Genomic DNA, 19,453 nt, shown 5'->3' with positions numbered 1-19,453 from the left:
GTGTATTCGGGACCTCTACGGGCATCCCATTTGACCTTAACAATAGGCACGTGCTTCCTTCGAAGCTTTTTCACCTGTCGATCCTCAATCGACAAAGGTTTTTCCACAAATTTCAGACTTTCGTCTATGTGTATATCTGTATGCGGTATAACCAGTGAATCGTCAGCGAAACACTTCTTCAAATTACAGATGTGGAACACATTATGAATAGCACTAAGCTCTTCAGGCAAGTTTAACTTGTAAGCGACTGACCCGACACGTTCGATAATCTCGAAAGGTCCTATGTATCTCGGGCTCAGCTTGCCTTTCTTTCCAAATCGCATCACACCCTTCCAGGGCGATACTTTAAGCAATACCTTATCACCTATATCAAAGTGAAAGTCTTTGCGCTTTGGGTCCGCATAACTTTTCTGCCTATCCCTGGCAGCTTTCAGACGATCGCGAATCTGAACGATCTTGTCTGTCGTCTCAAAGACGATATCTGGTCCTGACAGTTGGACTTCTCCAACTTCTGCCCAACAAATGGGCGATCTACACTTTCTACCGTATAGGGCCTCAAAAGGCGCAGCCTTTATGCTGGAATGGTAGCTATTGTTGTAGGAGAATTCAATCAGTGGTAGGTTCTTATCCCAACTACCACCCAAGTCGATCGCACATGCACGAAGCATGTCTTCCAAAGTTTGAATAGTACGCTCACTCTGACCATCAGTCTGAGGATGATAAGCCGTACTAAAATTCAAACGAGTGCCCAACGATTGTTGGAAACTCTTCCAAAAATGCAACGTATATCTAGTATCTCTATCGGAGATAATAGATATAGGTATACCATGTAGTGCTACAATCTTATCGACGTATAATTGAGCTAGCATATCGGAGCTATACGTCTCCTTGATGGGTAGAAAATGAGCTGACTTAGTCAGTCTATCTACTATGACCCATATGGTATCATTTCCCTTTTTCGTCTTCGACAACTTGGTGATGAAATCCATTGTCACCATTTCCCATTTCCACTTGGGAATTTCAGGTTGTTGAAGCAAACCTGACGGCTTCTGATGCTCGGCCTTGACTTGCGCACAAGTCAAGCATTTAGCTACATGCTCAGCTACTGACTTCTTCAAACCAATCCACCAGTAGTTTGCTTTCAAATCCTGGTACATCTTATCAGCCCCAGGATGAACGGAATATTTAGAGCTGTGGGCTTCCTGGAGGATAACATCCCGAAGTCCTCCATAAACTAGAACCCATATTCGTCCGTTTAGTCGTAGCATTCCATCTTTGTCGTAGGATAACTGCTCCTCAGTTACTCCTAACTTTTCTGCAGGATAGTTAGCTTCCAGCACAGCTTCCTTCTGTGCAGCTAACACCCTTTCATTCAAATTGTTCCTTATCTCAATGCGCTTGGCATTTATCCTGATCGGTTTCACCCTTTCCTTTCTGCTTAAGGCGTCGGCAACTACATTTGCCTTGCCTGGATGGTATCTTATCTCACAGTCATAATCATTGAGAGTTTCCATCCAACGCCTTTGTCGCATGTTCAATTCCTTCTGATTGAACAAGTGTTGAAGACTCTTGTGATCGGAATATATTATGCACTTGGTTCCATACAAGTAATGTCTCCATAACTTCAAAGCAAACACAACTGCACCCAATTCCAAGTCGTGGGTGGTGTAGTTCTTCTCGTGCACTTTGAGCTGGCGAGAAGCGTAGGCAATGACTTTGCCTCTCTGCATGAGTACACAGCCCATGCCAGTATGCGATGCATCGCAATACACTATGAAATCTTCTATGCCATCGGGCAATGTCAACACTGGAGCATTGCTCAACTTCTTCTTCAGGATGTCGAAGGATTCCTGCTGCTTAGGGCCCCAATCAAACTTAATCTTCTTACGAGTCAACGAAGTTAGGGGCGCAGCAATTCTTGAAAAGTTCTCAATAAATCGCCTATAATATCCTGCCAATCCGAGGAAACTGCGAATCTCGGTAGGAGTCTTCGGCTCCTGCCAGTTCATGACTGCTTCTACTTTAGCGGGATCTACTTGGATACCACGCTCACTTACTAAATGTCCAAGGAATTGGACTTCTCGAAGCCAAAATTCACACTTCGAAAATTTGGCATAAAGCTTCTCCTGATGCAGAAGTTTGAGAATACAACGAAGGTGTTTCTCATGGTCAGCTTGGCTCTTCGAGTAGATAAGGATGTCATCAATAAAGACGATGACGAACTTATCTAAATAAGGCTTGCAGACACGATTCATGAGATCCATGAATGCGGCTGGTGCGTTGGTGAGCCCAAACGGCATCACTAGGAACTCGTAATGTCCATAACGAGTCCTAAACGCTGTCTTGTGCACATCTTCGTCTTTGACCTTTAACTGATGATAACCTGACCTTAGGTCAATCTTGGAGAAATAGCTTGCTCCTTGCAACTGATCGAATAGATCGTCGATCCTGGGTAACGGATACCGATTCTTGATAGTGACCTTATTAAGCTCACGGTAATCGATGCACAGACGCATCGACCCATCCTTCTTCTTAACGAACAAGATTGGCGCTCCCCAAGGAGATGAGCTAGGTCTAATAAAACCTTTAGCTAACAAATCATCCAACTGCGTCCTCAACTCCTTCATCTCCGTTGGTGCCAATCTGTATGGTGCTCTTGCTACAGGTGCTGCACCTGGGATGATGTCTATCCGAAACTCTACTTGCCTATCCGGTGGCAGACCGGGTAGCTCTTCAGGGAAAACCTCAGGATATTCCGAAATAACAGGAATATCTTCAATCTTCGGCTTCGGCTCATTAATGGTAACTTGTGCCATATAAATGACACATCCTTTCTGCATGCATCTGGATGCCTTGAGCATGGACACTTGCTCCGGCAATCCATGATGGGTATCTCCTTGAATAGTAAGTGACTCACCAGACGGAGTCTTCACTATCACCTGCTTTCTATTGCACAGAATCTGGGCTTGGTTACTCGACAACCAATCCATGCCTATCACTATGTCGAATCCAGCTAGCTTAAAGGGAAGCAAGGATAATGGGAAAGAATGATTCCTAATGGATATAACACATCCATCTAGAACAGTCGAGGCGGTTTCTATGGTTCCATCGGCTAATTCCACCTCATATTTCACGCTTAAGGTTTTAACAGGAAGGTTCAACAATTTACAAAACTTATCATCTACAAACGACTTATCAGCTCCTGAATCAAACAAGACTCTAGCAAAAACATCATTTACAAGAAACGTACCCGTAATGACGTTGTCGTCTAGAACTGCTTCCTTGGCGTCCATTCTGAAGACTCTCGCATTAGTCTTCTTCCCATCATCAGCTTTCTTCGCATTCTTTGGGCAGTTGGGCCGAATGTGCCCCTTCTCGTTGCAACCAAAACAAGTTGCATCCTTCATTTTCTTGCAATCCACAGCTTTGTGATCTGTGGACTTGCAGATCCCACAACGTTTCTCGAAAGACTGGGATTTTGCTTCCAAACGACACTTCCCAAAATGGTGTCTTTTGCAGTTCTTGCATCTGGGTTTTTCACCCGACTGATCTCCTTTCTTGAACCCCGACCCTTTCCTATGGTCGTTGTTTCCCTTGTGTCGTTTCTCAGATCTTCGTGAGGTGTCATCCTCACGTTTCCTCTTGTTTTCCTCTGAGCTCTTCATAGCTCTAAGTCTGACGACATCTTGGGTGAGGGAGAAGGATAGATCAGCTACGGATCTAAATGTCGTAGGCCTTGAAGCCTTAACGCTTGCCTTTATCTCCGGTGCCAGACCCCCAATAGATCGAGCAATCCTTCGCGGCTCCGGGGTCACCAGATAAGGCACTAACCGAGATAGAGTGTTGAACGTAGTAAGATACGCTTGACAATCGAGGTTCTTCATAACTAGAGACACAAAATCCGATTCAATTCTTTCAACCTCATGCTGCGGGCAGAAGTTCTCCTTGATCAGGGCCACAAACTGTTCCCATGACAAACCGTACAGTGTGGCCTTACCGGCAGCTTGTAGGAGTGACTTCCACCATGCTAACGCATCTCCCTTGAACGACTGGGACACGTACTTCACGACGTCCCTATCAGCACACCCGCTGATATCAACCACAGTATCCATCTCATCGATCCACGTCATGCAATCTACTGCTCCTTTTTCCCCAGTAAAATCTCTGGGTTTGCAAGATACGAAATATTTGTACGTACAGGACTTGCTGTACGTATCATGCTTCAGCTTGACTTCTTGCTTAGGAATACTGCTGTGGTTGGAGGAGTGATTATCATCCTCATCTTTCTTCGGCTCACTCTTTTTAGAAGGTGGCTTACTATGAGCCTCAGAATGAGTCTTGGGCTTTACGTGCGTCACTGTTCGGGTCCTACTCCGAGTACCGCTAGATTCTCTAAATTGCCTATCCATAGCTTTGGCAACAACGTTATCTATCAGTGCTTGCAATTCCTCACCAGTGACGTGAATCCTGGTATTATCTGGGTGTTCTCCAGAATGACTGTTGGTTTCCTCCGATTTGGCCATTGTAGCTTTAAGCTATATAAAAGGACAAGGTCTTATTTAGAACCTAACAGTATTATCGTTCTAGACGATTTATTAACCATGGTATCAAGAACCTTAATAGTTAATTTAATAAATTTCATTCAGGCTCTTATTAGCAATCAAGGAATGAAAATATATATATTGGCACCATAGGCCTAGTCACTTTGGACAATTACTAAATTATAAATTTAGATTTTTATAGGATTATAAATTGTATAATTAAACAAATAATCCTTTACTAGACAGAGAGTCATAAACCACAACTGTCACTATATGACATAGTCATAACCCGTAGGCATCAAGTCATTAACAGACTTGTGTACAGATATAATCTGTAAATAATTTATTAAAAAGGGGGACATGTGTGATTTTACGAATCACGCTTAGTCAAGAATGTTAACATGTTCTCAGACGTTAACAGGGAGTTGAATCTTTTCAATCAGGTTTTACCATCATGGCCAGGCCTGTTAATAAGGCATTCAAGCTAGGTTATACCTTACTAAGATTCTTATAAATGGCCAATCAAATAAAAATTGATATTTTTCCATTTATTTTAATATTATATTCATGCATATAAATAAAATGAGAAATTCAAATAACCATTTCAAGTTTTAAATTAAGTAACTAGTACATCTTTGCCCTAAACGGGACTTTAATTCAAATAACATGAATAACATGCCCGCGCAGGGGCTAAACAAATAACAACAACAAACAAAACAAACCCACGCAGGGGTTAACAGAACAACATACCCTCGCAGGGGTAGAATAAGGGAAATATACCCACGCAGGGGTAGAGTACAGGAATAGATGTCCACGCAGGGACATGAGTAAAAGAGATAACAATCAAAGGATTCAATGATCCTTCTTACTCTTACCCTTGAGTAAGTCAAACACCTTCTTGAACATGCCACTGTTGCGTCGGCGATCAGCTCGCATCTCGTGTTGCAACTCACGTCGCATGCTGTTAATCCCATGCAGGATTTCTTGAACCTGCGGCGGTGACATCATAGGCGCCGGTGGCGGTGGCTGGTACTGCTGCGGCTGCGGTGGCTGTGGCTGCTGGTAACCCGGAGGATAACCAAAAGTAGACTGCCCAGCAGCCCAAGTGTCTCCAAATGGACCACTAGGTGGAAGCGAGCTGTAGTTTACAGCTTGCCAATAAGGGTCTCCTGTGTAATCGTAACCCTGAGGGAAAACCTGCTCGAACGGGTTAAACTGGGCTGCGCTAGCGTAAGCCGGAATCGGCTCTCCGTAGTTCTGCGGCGGCAGAGGCGGGATCGGTACTGAAGTGACCTCCGATACGGGATGCGGAGACTCTCCCGTCTCGGACTCCTCGTGAAGAGGCGTGTAGCGACTGCTACCAACGTGTGGAGGGGTGCCTATGCAAATCCCTCCGCGCGTAGACATACGTGCGTTCCTCCTTGGCCTCTGAGGCGGAGGAGGTAAAACTGGTGGCGGCGGTGGCGACGGAGTGATCACGTCGCGCCATAGGGCCTCAGATAGGTCCTGCTGCAGAGGCGGCTGCTGCTGAAGCTGCTGCTGCTGAGAGTGGTGCTGCGAGTGCACCGGCGATCCATGGTGACACTGGAGCATCGGAGAGTTGTGGCGGCTGGGGGTGTAATACCAATCGTGCTGCCGAAACCTCTCCTGAAAGCTATCAACACCATTGTAGGGTGATCCCCTAAATGGTGACCCATCCGATATCTCGATGGGATGGTTGGGCGTACCTGACGGTGGCAGTGAAGGGTCCGTGTCTTCATCAACTTCCATCTCGTGATCGCCAGGAAAGTGGTCCTCCGGTCCTAGTGGGTTATGACCCACTGGCTCATCCACAAAAGCATCAGGGTTATACAGACCCTGGTAAACTGGTGTTGGGTATTGGTGAGGCGACTGATGAAGAGGTATATAAGATCCATGAGAACCGTGGGGCCCATTCTCCGAGTGGGGCCCAAATGATTGGGGTAGTGATGGTGAAGTGCTCATAGACACCGAGTGTCTAGCCGGCTCGGCGAATGATCCCCAGAGATCATTGGCTGCAGTGTTGTGCATAGCTGACGGGGCTCGCCTGTGTGAGGGTCCTGCCTCATGGTCGTGAGATGTAGCGAATCCTCCTCGTCCTCGCATATGTGGCGGCATGATGGTCCTGTCAAAAATTAAACAAGTTGCACAACAAATATATAAGACAAAGCAAATAATAAAAATAAAGATAAATTAAACGAAATGTCGAACATTTCCTAAGTTCATTGTCTAGACTCGAAAATCGAGGATTGTGCAATTGTGTAACTGAGATTAAACACAAAGGACTAGTGTTTAATTCACTCAGCGTTGGCTCTGATACCAACCTGTCACACCCCGATTTCCACGTGTCACCGGTGGGCCCGGTGTGGGGTACAGTGACGTAGTTGGCATCGTCATAGACAATCTACACAATATAATAATGCACAGCGGAAGCAGAATACATACATTTCAACTCTTAAATAAAGTGTAATAATAATATCACAGTAGTTGAAACGGATCCACAGGCGGATCAATAAAATAAGATAAAAATTGTTCAACAGATATTTTGTCGTCCGAGCTTGCGAGACTATAGTGGACGCTCTTAGGGAACAGCCAGCTATTTTGTATAGTACCTGCACTTAACCTTTTGGGAAAAATACGTCAGTTTACACTGGTAAATACAAATCGACTGACTCATTTTGAAAATGATTGAAAATTGATTTAAATGCACAAGGCATAAATATTTTTATTAACTTGGGATAATTATACAATATAAACTTGTGAACGATTTACATGCACTCGTATCTTTGGTGGCCCGGAATCTACTGTCCGGGCTAAAGATTAAATGACACACCACATTAAAGAGTTATACACGCCGAGTGTACGCCTACACCCTGTGCTTTGGTCGTGGCCATCTCGTAAGATAATGCCAAGGATATCCGGGACACGGTCAATAACCCCCCAAAGCCTAAAGTAAGACAAGACTGTTTAAACGAGTCGCACAAGCTATTCAAGACTGTACACCCATAAGGCGCAGGACTTGTGCGCCCGATCAAGCGGTATTTTAAATACCGTACCCCAAGCCCGTATAGGAAAAATAAGTCAAAATGTATTTACCTGAGCAAGTATGTAACACAAATGGTAAGTGTGGTAGCTTTTACTGGGCCTCCTAATCTGGAACAAAGGTTTATAATTAACCTATTAGATTCCTAACGGGTCTTTTATTTAAGCCTAAGCTTTGACCGGTTAGTTTTAAGAATGATACGGTTTACGCATGATTAAGCGAAAGACCGGATAGAATGTGATTTAGACCCGACAAGTTTGAATACTTGTATAATATGGGTATACTAAATACATTCTGGATTTTGAGTTAAAAATGATAACGTTTGACCCGTTTCGGTCAATTTACGCAAACTAGTTACGGAAACCGAACCGGACGCTAAAAGGGCGTTACGGGTAGTCAAAAGAGTCAAATGCAAGTTTCCTGAGGTAATATGCTTTAAATATGATATAACATCAGTAAGTTCTGTTCTATATTGCCCGGAATAATTTTAAACTCAATTTATGCCTTAGAAGGGCATTTTGGTCATTTAAAAGATTGTAAAAGAGTTAAATTAGAAATCTGAGGTTCGGGTCTGGTTCATACAGAAAATATACTTAATTTAACATGTTATAAAAGTAGGGTATGACCCATATATCAAATTTATCATTTAAAACCAAACTATGCACCGTAGGGGTATTTTAGTAATTTCACAAGGGCTAAAACTGCCAAAACTGGAAATCTGAGTTCATATACGTATACTTACTGTTATTATATGAAAATATGCTAAACACATCAGTAGGTATAAGTCTTATATGTTTAAAATGAGTATAACGCTTACTATGCGCTAAAAATGCTTAAAATGCGATTTAACGCCGTTTCCGGGTTTTCAAAATACATCTGGGATTTTTATATTTCCAGAACACTTAAAATAATTTATTTAACATATAAAATCAGTAGGAAAAGGTTTCGGGTCAAAAGAATGCATAAAACTCATTTTATGGCCTAAACGGTCAAAACCGACATAAACCGAAATAACTAAGCGATCTAAGATATGATCAGCCAAAAATTAAATAAAAATCATCTAAAATCCCAAAATATTAAATAACATCAGTGGGTAGAAAGTTTTGTATCAAAACGTGGACAGAAATGGGTTATACGCGAAAAGGGCCGTTTATGTAACTTAAGAATATAGTTTTACGCTAATGGCCATAACTCAAAATCTGGACCACCAACTGATCCGAAATTTTCGGTGCAAGTTTATATATTAGAAATAAAGATTTCTACTCTTTCACTTTTCCAAAAATCACGTTTTATATCAAAAAGGGCAAAATAGTCAACTTTTAAGCATAATCGGAAACATGCAAATGAATAGGCTAAGTATAGACTTAAGCAACAAAATTCCAGAGAGTTTTACCAAAATAAAAATGGTTAAAAATACTCTCCAATACAGATCTCGAACATGCATGTACGAATCCGAATCAATAGTCCACGAAATAGTCGTTTTACAAGACTTTCGGTTCCGATTCGTATTTATATTAAAGATTGTCGAGTTGATCATAGTAAAACACATTCTTATATTCATTATAAAGCTATCTATGATGATCAAACAGATTGCATGTCATTTATATTACCATTTAAGCTATTTTTCTCAAAAATCACTTCTGTTGACTTTTTAGAAACACGTTTGACTCGACAATTAGCATGCATATAGTGGGATTCAGATAATACCCTTTTGAGGGTTTGTTTCCCACGTAAATACCAACATATATCTGGTTTCAATTTGAGAAATGACTGATTGAAACTCGTTTAATCAGAAAGTCAAAGTGTATGAACAATCAGTTTGACTTTTAGCAATAATCAAAGCAAGAACGGATTTTGGACTGAATTAGAAGCTTACAAAGGTCCTATTGATGCTTAGTGAACACCAGGATGTTGCCTTGACGTTCAGATTAGCTCCAGAAATGCTTGAGAGAGTTCTTGAGAGTTGAGAGCTTCTTGATCAAATGCAAGTGCCCAAGAAATGGATGAGAAATCTGATTTAAAGCTGGTTTCTGATGTTTGTAAGTAGCTCACTATTACCATAGGCATGCAAGACATATTATTGGAGCATTTGGAGGTGGACACAGCTGGTAGCAACTCAAAATTCGGACTTAATTTGCAATTTTCGCGAATTTTTGGTACTGGCAGTCCCACGCGGCCCGCTTGGGTCAGTCCAGGCGGGTCGCCTGACCTCCTGTTCAGCCAAACAAGTTTCCAACTTGGCAGCTTTGGTCCCTGAACTTGTATGCGATGTTTCGGCTTCATATCTTGACTCGTAAACCCTAAATCTTGGTTTTTAAGAACCTTGGGACATTTACCTACATGGTAATGTCCTCGGATAACTTTGCGCTCAACCGAAAAGCCATGAAATTCGACGTTGACGCTTTTAGTCCTTCAAGTACGGTTTTGGCCATAACTTTCTCATACGTTGACGAAACTTCACGAAATTTTAACCACATATTCTAGTGAGTATATTTTAGCATTATAAAGCTTCGGGTCTGCCAAAAGTTCACTCAGAGGTATAAATTAAACATGTTGACACTTTTGGCCCCTATAGTTTGCAATTCCTCACTTTTGTGCAATTTCCGCGTCGTATGATCCATAAACCACCCGTTTAAGGTTATAACATTATGTAGGGTTATCATAGAGTCTATTTATCCATTGTTGACACTTTGGACCCTTACGTTCCATAGTTTTCACTGTTTGTCACTTTTAGTCCCTCTAAAGTTTGTTTTCACATACCGGAACCTTATGACACGTGTCAAGACATTATTGGACGTAATTTTTCGAGGTGTTACACTTGAATGACCTGTCAATTCCAAGCTTGTGAGTAATAATGTCTTTGGATATACCTGTCATGTCCTCATGCTTCCATGCGAATGTTGACATCCTGCATTTCAGAAAGTTAGTTAATTGCTCTTCAATATCCTGAGGGATATTGGTCCCTACGAGCACCGAGATATCAGGATTATCCTGATCCAGGATAACTTTCTTCACATCCTGCTCCGGATTCTCCACGATATCCTGGGCCCGCATCTTTAATTGCTATGCTGCACTTGGTTTGGTCGAGGATTTCATTGAGGATGAGTAACATTCTTTCGCCTCTTGCTGATCACTGTCGATCTTGACAACTCCCCAAGGGGTAGGTATCTTGATGCATTGGTGATATGTTGATGGCACAGCCTTCATATCGTGAATCCACGGTCTCCCTAGGATGATGTTATAGCCGGATAGAGAATCCATCACACAGAAACGTTGCATCTTGTTGACTCCTTCAACATATACATGCAGCTTTATCTCTCCCACTGTGTTCCTAGCTTCTCCACTGAAACCAACGAGCACAGTAGACTTCGAAGTGATATCCATCGGAGACACATTCATTCTCTTCAGAGTCTCCAGTTGGATTATGTTGACGGAAATGCCATTATCAACCAGTATCCTGCGTACAAAATGGTTAGCCACATATAATGTTATTACCAGAGCATCATGGTGAGGATCCTGGACAGTATCCCTGTCATCAGCGTCAAACGTGATCATTTTGTCAGTTGTGAGGGTAGTCATCCTAACAGGTTTGTCTCCCCTCTCAGCCTTAGCTTCTTTTGCATGTCTCTTCGCCGCTGAATACGAAGTCCCACAAATGTCTGATCCTCCCGAAATAAAGTTGATTATCTTGGCATCCGCGGGAGGTGAGGCTGCTCGTTCAGGATCCTTTTCAGTATCCTGTCCTTTATTCTTCTTTCTTCCCAAGAGATCTTTTAGATATCCCTTGCTCAGAAGATAGCTTATTTCCTTCCTCATGGCAATGCAATCCTCCGTAACATGTCCGAAATCCTCATGGAAGGCACACCATTTGGATTTATCCTTCCAATCAGCTTTTTGTTGATTCTTCCGAGGCCACCTGGCTTTATCTCCCAGACCCTGCATAGCATACATTAGTTCAGGTATATTAACAGAAAAACAATATTCGGATAATTCAGGATATTCTTCGGGATCCTCGTCTTCAACAGCATTCACTCTCTTGTTATCATTTCTGCCATATGGCTTGGAGCGGTAGGGTTTGTACGAGGATTCTGACTTCCTGTCAGTTGATTCGTATGTCGAGGATGCATTCATCCTTTCTTGCATTTTCTTATCGTCCTCCAATCGAATATATCTTAGAGCCCTGTTACGAGCCTCGTCGAGATTCCTGCAGGGATTCATTACAAGATCCTGATAAAACTGAGAGTCCTTTTGCAACCCCATCTTAAAAGCTTGCACAGCTGTTGCAACATCAAGATGTGGGATATCCAAGGATTCTCGACTGAATTTGCTCACATAATCCCTCAGGGATTCCTGAGGTCCTTGAGTTATCCTGTAAAGATCACTGGTTAGTTTTTCAAAACTCCGACTGCAAGAAAATTGACTATTAAATAAATTCACTAAGTGGGCAAATGATGTAATCGAATGTGGAGGAACATTTAACAGCCATTTTAAGGCTGATCCTGTTAGAGTATAACCGAAACCCTTGCACAGGCAAGCTTCCTTGAGATCCGGAGGGATAGGGTTGATCTCCATCCTTTCCCTATATTGGGCAATATGCTCTTCAGGATCTGTGGTTCCGTCGTAAAGCTTCATGTTCGGAGTCTGAAATCTTTTTGGGATTTCAGCATCACATATAGGACGTACGAACCGAGATATCCTGTGGCTATCCTGGGATACTTCAGGAATTGGCTGCACCACCCCAGGTACATTGGATATCATATCCTTTAGCTTCTGAAGCTCCCTGGATAATTCTGACGTTACAGCTGTATCCTGCAAAGATCCAACACTGTTAGTGGCAATAGCATTATTATTATTAGATACGTTACCAGTCGGAGGATTCTGCCCATATCCTGAAGCATATCCTGAGCTCCTCATGGTTGACATCCTAACCGAGGAGGGTATTTCAGGAGTATGATTCTGAGGAAGGTTGGGCACAATATTCCCCCTATTATCCTCAGTATACACAGCTGAACTAAAGTTCAAAGTTCTGGGTTGTAATGGAGTGACGATATCCTCAGCAGGTCTGCTCGAGCCGGACTTCAGGAGTTGTATCTCCCTCAACAGCATCTGGTTTGCTTCCTGTTGCTGCCTCATTTGTTCCTCCACACTCCCAAATAAGGTTAGAATTTCATCATTAGAAGCCAAAATCGGAGTAGATCCCTGAACATTCCGAGTAGGGATAATGTCCTGAGGTTGCGAAGAAGATTGCATCCTTGGAGGAGGAAGTGGAAGCACCGGACCAGTAGTAGCAGAAGTTGTAGCAGACACAGTGGAGGAGCTCATGTTTGATCTTGAGGCCATTATGGACAATGTGGCAAAAAGTTTTGAAAATAGAAAACTGATTAGTGATTTGACAAAAAAATTTAGTAAAGAGAGCACCACTTGCCCCACGGTGGGCGCCAAATTGTTTTGGTCAAAAATTACCGAAGCAATTAAGTGATCAAATTAGTTAAGTGAGGTAGTGTGCTAAGAGAATGTGTTCAAAAATATGTCAATTGAGTTATTTGCAAAAACAGTTTCAGGATACGGCTCAGGATATAGAGTTGTATCTGTGATCAAACAATGAGCAAAAAAGTAAAGTAAATGACACGAGATGTACGAGGAAAGCCCTTGATCAATCTAGATCGCCGGCATAAAACCTCGGGAGCTGACAGTCGCAACTGCCTTGTTCTTCTATTGCCTCAAATATCAGGATACAGTGCAGGATGTGGTGCGGATCGACTAGGTGTTACAATGAAATTTGAATACAAGTGTGTTGTTTGCAATGAGCTAGAAAGTGAAAGTGTACGAGAGTGTTAGTGAAAAATTCTGTGCCTTAAACTGATCCGCCCCCATCTATTTATAGTAAAGATAATGCAACAAACTATCCTAAACTCCCGGGATCCAGCGAATATTCCCACTCGAACGTTGAGGACCAAGTCTTTCGGGTTCAACGGCTTTCTCACAACAAATTCGCCCGAGTCTTAAGGAGAAGAAGTCCTGATGACCGTTAGTAGCTTGCAACCGTTAACCTGCACGTGTTTAATTCACTCAACCTCAGGATATCACCTAGGATGTCAGCAATATCCTCGTCCAGCATCCTGGTCACAAATAAATAATTAAAAGCGGGATATTAGTCAGGATATGTATACTCAGAAAATGACCCATAACAGTAATTTTTAAAAATTTAATAAAATTTTAGGTTTTTTTATAAATGTTGTGTGAATTTTTAAAATTTTTTGTAATTTTTTTTAAATAACCTGCCAACCCAAGCGGTGCACCCGCGCCCCGCCATATCCCACGGACATGTCACTAGGCGGTGTGGGGGGGGGGGGTCGAACTCCACGTGTCAACTCATACCCCCAACTCAAGCCCCACCATACCCCACGGTCTAACATCATTGGGTAGATGGGGAAAAGAGCAAATGAGGTACTGACACGTGGTGATATTCACTATTCACAAAGTTCTAAATTTAACAGAAGTATAATATAATATAATATAATAAAACCTGTTTAGTTTTTTTTTAAACTATTATTTAAACAAACAAAAAATAAATTTATACAAGTCACCGAATTCCCTCCCTCCCAACCCGTCTTATCAAAATTTACATATAGTCCATATGTTTGGGTTTTACATGGGCTTGTCGTTTGTATTTAAGTTAAACTAGGTATTTGACTCGTCGCACGTTGCGGCGGCGCTATACGCAACGTGACAAATTATAAACTACAATCATACGACTCGTTTCCGAATGAAATTTTTGTTGCAATGTAGCGTAATCCGAATTCATAATGTTGAATGACAATGTATTATATTTGACACGACTTGTTTCAGACACAATTTACGTTAAAATGTAGACTAACTCAAAATATACATAAAATAAACACATGCGGTGGTGTTGTATGCGGCGTGATAGATTATAGACTACAACCGACTTGACTCGTTTCCGAACTAAATTTACGTCGAAACGTATAGTAACTCAAATTTATACCGTAAAATGAGAACGTCATTTTTTAGGCCCGATTTGTTTCCAAACAAAATTTACGTCAAAACGTGCATAAAAATAAAACATTTAATAATTGAACCAACTCGTTTCCAAACAAAAATTCCAATAAAGCGTAGACGAACTCAAATTTACACTGATACATACATAAAATAATAAAAACGTTAGAAATTAGTTTTAGGTAGACTCGAAACTTTAGAAACATAAGAGGGTCAAAGTGACATTTTACAAAGTGACATTATACAAAAGTTTGGGGCAGATTACAAAAGTGAGGGTTACAATTTACATTATACAAAAGTTTGGGGTGTCAGTGGCAAAAGCCACCGACCTTTTCTTTTAAGGTTTTATAAATTACCCCACTCGTTATTTTACTAAAAATATAGTTTAACGGTAACAACGGAGTCAGGTACATATGTTTTGAAATTAAAAATATTAAACATGTAACATGAATATACATAGGCATGTGCAACGGGTCAGAAACAGAGTGGACCCGACCGGCCTGGGCCGAACTTGAAATTTTCAGTAAATTGGTAACCAAGGACCTCACAAACAATTTGATGATGATGATAGGTGAATATGATGGACTAGCCTGAAGATGATTAGAGGATAAAGTCGATGATGATTATCGAACAATATTGAAGATGATGATGACGAGTGATTGGTTGAAGATGGTTCGGTTGAAACTCGAAAGTAGCTTGTAATGAACCCGAGAACTTTGTAGTTTTCAAAGTTAACTTAGATATACCATATTTAATATGGATCGGCTCTTTCATAGACGACAAAACTTGAATTGAAGTAAGGGAATAAGCAATTGATTTGACAGTTCGTGAAATTTTAAGCATCCACCACCACAATCAGGCTATTTGTTTGTAATGGGATCACCTCCCATCTGATGTGGCTATGAAACACCACCTTCAAGGGGCGTTACTGAACCCTAACCATACTAACCAAGTGATGCCCTTCCTCCCTAAGGCTAGTAGGTGTGGAGGAGAAGCATCACTTGGTGATGAGCCTCCACGTAGGCGGCCACGTTATCGGAGGGCCATCACCTCACACAAGTGATGGGCCTGGAGTGTGGATGAGAGGCCCATTTTCTAATTTGATTGGTCTTCAAAGATCCACCTTAACAACATTATCTTTGAATGGCCTCGTCACTTACGGTAAGGAGACGACGGAACCGACGCAACAGGCCGGAAGGGTCGGTGGTGCCATGCCTTGACGGGGCGGGACGCACCCCACACCAACCACCCTAAGGGGCTATTTGTTTACCTCTTAATGAGGCTCTTAATGGTTCAGACCTCTTACTGGTTCAACACTTAATTGTTCAGACTGTTTGTTTCACGAGCAGATGTCTGAATGGTTCATACATTTGCCTCTGAATGGTTAAGATTTATACAGAGTCTGAGTCTGAATGGTTAAGACCTCTAATCTGAATTGGTCAGACATTTGCCTCTGAATGGTTAAGTATTATACAGGCTCTTAATGGTTCAGAACTCTTGCACTTAATAGTTAAAACCTCTTAATGGTTCAGCACTTAACCATTCAGATGTTGCCAAACATGAAAGACAAGCTATATATGAAAAACAACCATTCAGATGTTGACAAACAACCCCCAAGTTATTATTAAACTTTTACCCAAACATGAAAGACAAGCTATACATGAAAAGTCAAAAAGTTCAACTTCATAAAAAACCCCAAAAGAAACTTATACCACCGGCGACCTCAACATATTTAAAAAAAAAACCACAAACCCTCTCGGAACCTCACCATACCCCCGACACGTCATCACCGCCGGCGTCAACATGTCCGGTCAACCACCAACTCCCCCCACTCACCCATCCTCCGACAACAACTCCACCACCACCACTTCCGTACACAATGACGTCACACCAACACCAAAACCTAAACCAAAACCACCGCCTCGTCCTCCCAAAACGACACCGTTTCCGGTCAGAGACGACTGCTGGTCAGAAGACGCAACGTTCACGTTAATCGAGGCCTGGGGAGAACGGATCCTGAAACTTAACACCGGCAGTCTCCGTCAGAACCACTGGCAAGAAGTTGCTGACGCCGTTAATAACCGTCACGGCGCTGTTAAAAAAACTCGCCGGAGTGATGTGCAGTGTAAGAACCGGATCGATACGTTGAAGAAGAAGTATAAGGTTGAGAAGGCGTTGGTTATGGAGTTAGGTGCAGGTTGTTACGTTTCCCCGTGGCCGTTTTTTGCACCGCTTGATTCGGTTATCGGATCGGTGGTTAAGCCGTCGGCGAAAACGCCGTCGCAACCGCCGCAACGGAAGCGGATCGCGGCGGTTAAACCTACACCGACGCCACCGCCTCAACGGAAACGGATCGCGGCGCTTACAGTTACGCCGGAGGTTGCGGAACTGCCGCTGCCGCCGCCGCCGTCGGCGGTTCCAGTTGGACGTAGATCGAAACGACCGCCGCCTCCACCGTATCAACCGGTGAGTGATAGTTCGTTTTTCCGGCGGAATTTCTCGGTGATGGCGGCGGCTGCTGCTGCGGTTGACGGTGCAGAGGAGGATTCGGAGGCGTCGTTGTCTAGCGGTGGAGATCGGAATCAGTATCGGAATCGTGATCGGAGAGGAGTTGACGGGGACAGAGTGAGGCGGTTGCCAGAGGATGAAGGTGAGGCGAGTGGCGATGCGTATTGCGAGCTGGCGGAGGCGATAGGAAGGTTTGCTGATGTGTATAAGAGAGTTGAAGAAACGAAACAGAGGCAGATGGTTGAACTGGAGAAGCAGAGGATGGAGTTTACTAAGGATTTGGAGATTGAAAGGATGAAGTTGTTGATGGAGTCGCAGGTGCAGCTGCGGAAATTGAAGCGGTCCAAGAGGAATTCGGATACAGGTATGTTTGATGGAGATTGATGTTCTAATAGCTGAAAGTCTTACATATTCTTAGTTTATCATGAGTTCAAAATGTTTGTATCACATCTTTGTCTAGATTATCAAGAATTTGGGTATGGGAATATAGGCATTGTTTAGAAGTAATTTTGCGCTTAATGGCTAACCCTTGTGTTTTGCTTAGAGCAGGGCCCTCGCTTTACGTCTCTACCTAGGGCTTTGTCTAGAGCCTCGCTACATTCCGAATTTCTTAATTCTTAAGTTTGACCAATTTTGACCCTGATACAGACGCCGGCCCTGGGGTGTTTTTCAGATTGCCTCGTACGGCCATGCTTCTGGCGCAGTAATGTTCTTAATTACCAGTAACCGAACTTTGGATTGTTGACTTTCAGTATACTTTCTGAGCATCCTCAACCTTTGTGAGACATCAAATTTCATGACAAGGCTATCATTTTCTTGTTCGATATTTTATACTTGTTCTTTTTGTTATTTTTTGTTTGGCTGCCGGTCTTGATGGCATTATCTCTGTCTCAGATGCGTCTTTAGGGTTATTTCTGATGGTGGCAGTCATAATAGTAGTTACTCATGTTCTTTCTGCAGTATCCCACTATCTATGTAGTCAGCAGACTAACTGAAGTGGAGGACGAGAAAATTTAGAGGCTGCTAATTGCGAAATTGGATGGGCTGGGTAACCAGTCAAAATGGGTCAATGGATGATTATTGGTGCAAGATGGGTTGGGTTGTGACCTGAAACATTTAATTTTTTTCAATTTTCAGTTATGAAAGCTCGTATACGCCCACGAGAGTAACAATAGAGAAAAATCCGTTGCTGATAGATGAGATAAATAGGCTAATCTAGTCGAATGACTCCACATGAAATAAAACCCAATCTTCTGATCCCAGACACTTGGAACTATAATGCGAGTTCTGTATAACTTTACAATGTATCTTTCTCATGCTTTGTTTTTTAAAAGGCGCGGGGCACTAGATAGGATCCTTAGAGCCTCGGTGGGAGGTGAATGCGCAGTGCTGTACACAGGTGGAAAATTCTATGTAGCTTCACAAAACAGATTATGTGTGTATCTGGTTGATCACATGATCAAAAACACACTTTAATGCGCCTCACATCTAGGCACGCCTCAGGCGTGCTGTTTAGAACACCATGTGCACGTGTCTGGAAGAATGGCATGTTTTGCTTACTTAACATTAGATGAAGAATTTCTTTTATTCTTGTGTTTATATTTTTCTACACAGTACGCGCACACACACAGTTGGTATCCTATGTCATATTATGGTTTAACACTTTGTAATTATGTCAATGTATTCTATCTACTTGATAAAATCTTCATTCTGGCTATTTGGTTGGTCGAACAATGTAAAATCGAAGTCTAATGATGTTATTGATTCGTCCGTGTGCAGATTTGTGCAGAAGTGATGACTCGGCTAGCATCAGCTGAGGCTTTCGGAAGATCGGATACATTTAGTTGTTGATGCACATATATGCAACAAGATGGTTCATGGGGTTTAGGTGAGTTGAGCTTAGGGTAGTGTTTATTTTCTGAAGAAACAGTATCCGACCCTCCGGTTGGAGCATGTCTAAGTTATATCAATCTATTAGGGACGAACGCGCCTATCGCGATACTTTAATCCGGGTCAATGGCAGGATTGTGCATGGTTCTACTTTAAATTAAAAGGATGTAACATGTTTACTTTTTTCTTCTCCTATTTAGATTTGTGTCTAAGATATCAACTCTTCAGTCCCTCTCTCGGGCCATAAGTGTGGTGACTTACGGGATCCACTCTCATCCTCTCTCAATATATTTCGGATCGGTATTGCTATCCGAGCTCTCTTGTTGAATTGCTCGTTAAATGTTTTTACTTTTAACCCTAGCTTTTTTTAATCGAATTTGTAGTTCAATATCTTGAGACCTTTAAATTGAAATTATATCAAAACAAGTAGATTAAT

The 19,453-nt window shown here is 42.3% G+C and overlaps 1 protein-coding gene across 1 annotated transcript; it reads left to right on the top strand.

The window, feature by feature from the left end:
- The first annotated feature begins 16,291 nt into the window (after window positions 1–16,291).
- On the top strand, window positions 16,292–19,229 carry LOC110912539 (trihelix transcription factor ASIL2). Its single transcript, XM_022157296.2, has 2 exons — window positions 16,292–17,491; window positions 18,907–19,229. Exons 1-2 carry the CDS (start codon window positions 16,423–16,425, stop codon window positions 18,942–18,944), a joined length of 1,107 nt encoding a protein of 368 aa, XP_022012988.1. The 5' UTR covers window positions 16,292–16,422; the 3' UTR covers window positions 18,945–19,229.
- Window positions 19,230–19,453: the final 224 nt, after the last annotated feature.

This window comes from Helianthus annuus, chromosome 17, assembly GCF_002127325.2.
Source record: "Helianthus annuus cultivar XRQ/B chromosome 17, HanXRQr2.0-SUNRISE, whole genome shotgun sequence".
Lineage (NCBI taxonomy): Eukaryota > Viridiplantae > Streptophyta > Magnoliopsida > Asterales > Asteraceae > Helianthus > Helianthus annuus.
This window is presented reverse-complemented; position numbering and strand designations above follow the sequence as displayed.

Bases quoted from the DNA above. Each gene is read 5' to 3' on its own strand.
- LOC110912539 (XM_022157296.2), top strand. From the start codon at position 16,423: ATGTCCGGTCAACCACCAACTCCCCCCACTCACCCATCCTCCGACAAC. The intron at 17,492-18,906 runs GTATGTTTGATG...GTCCGTGTGCAG, and splicing joins CAAGAGGAATTCGGATACAG to ATTTGTGCAGAAGTGATGAC.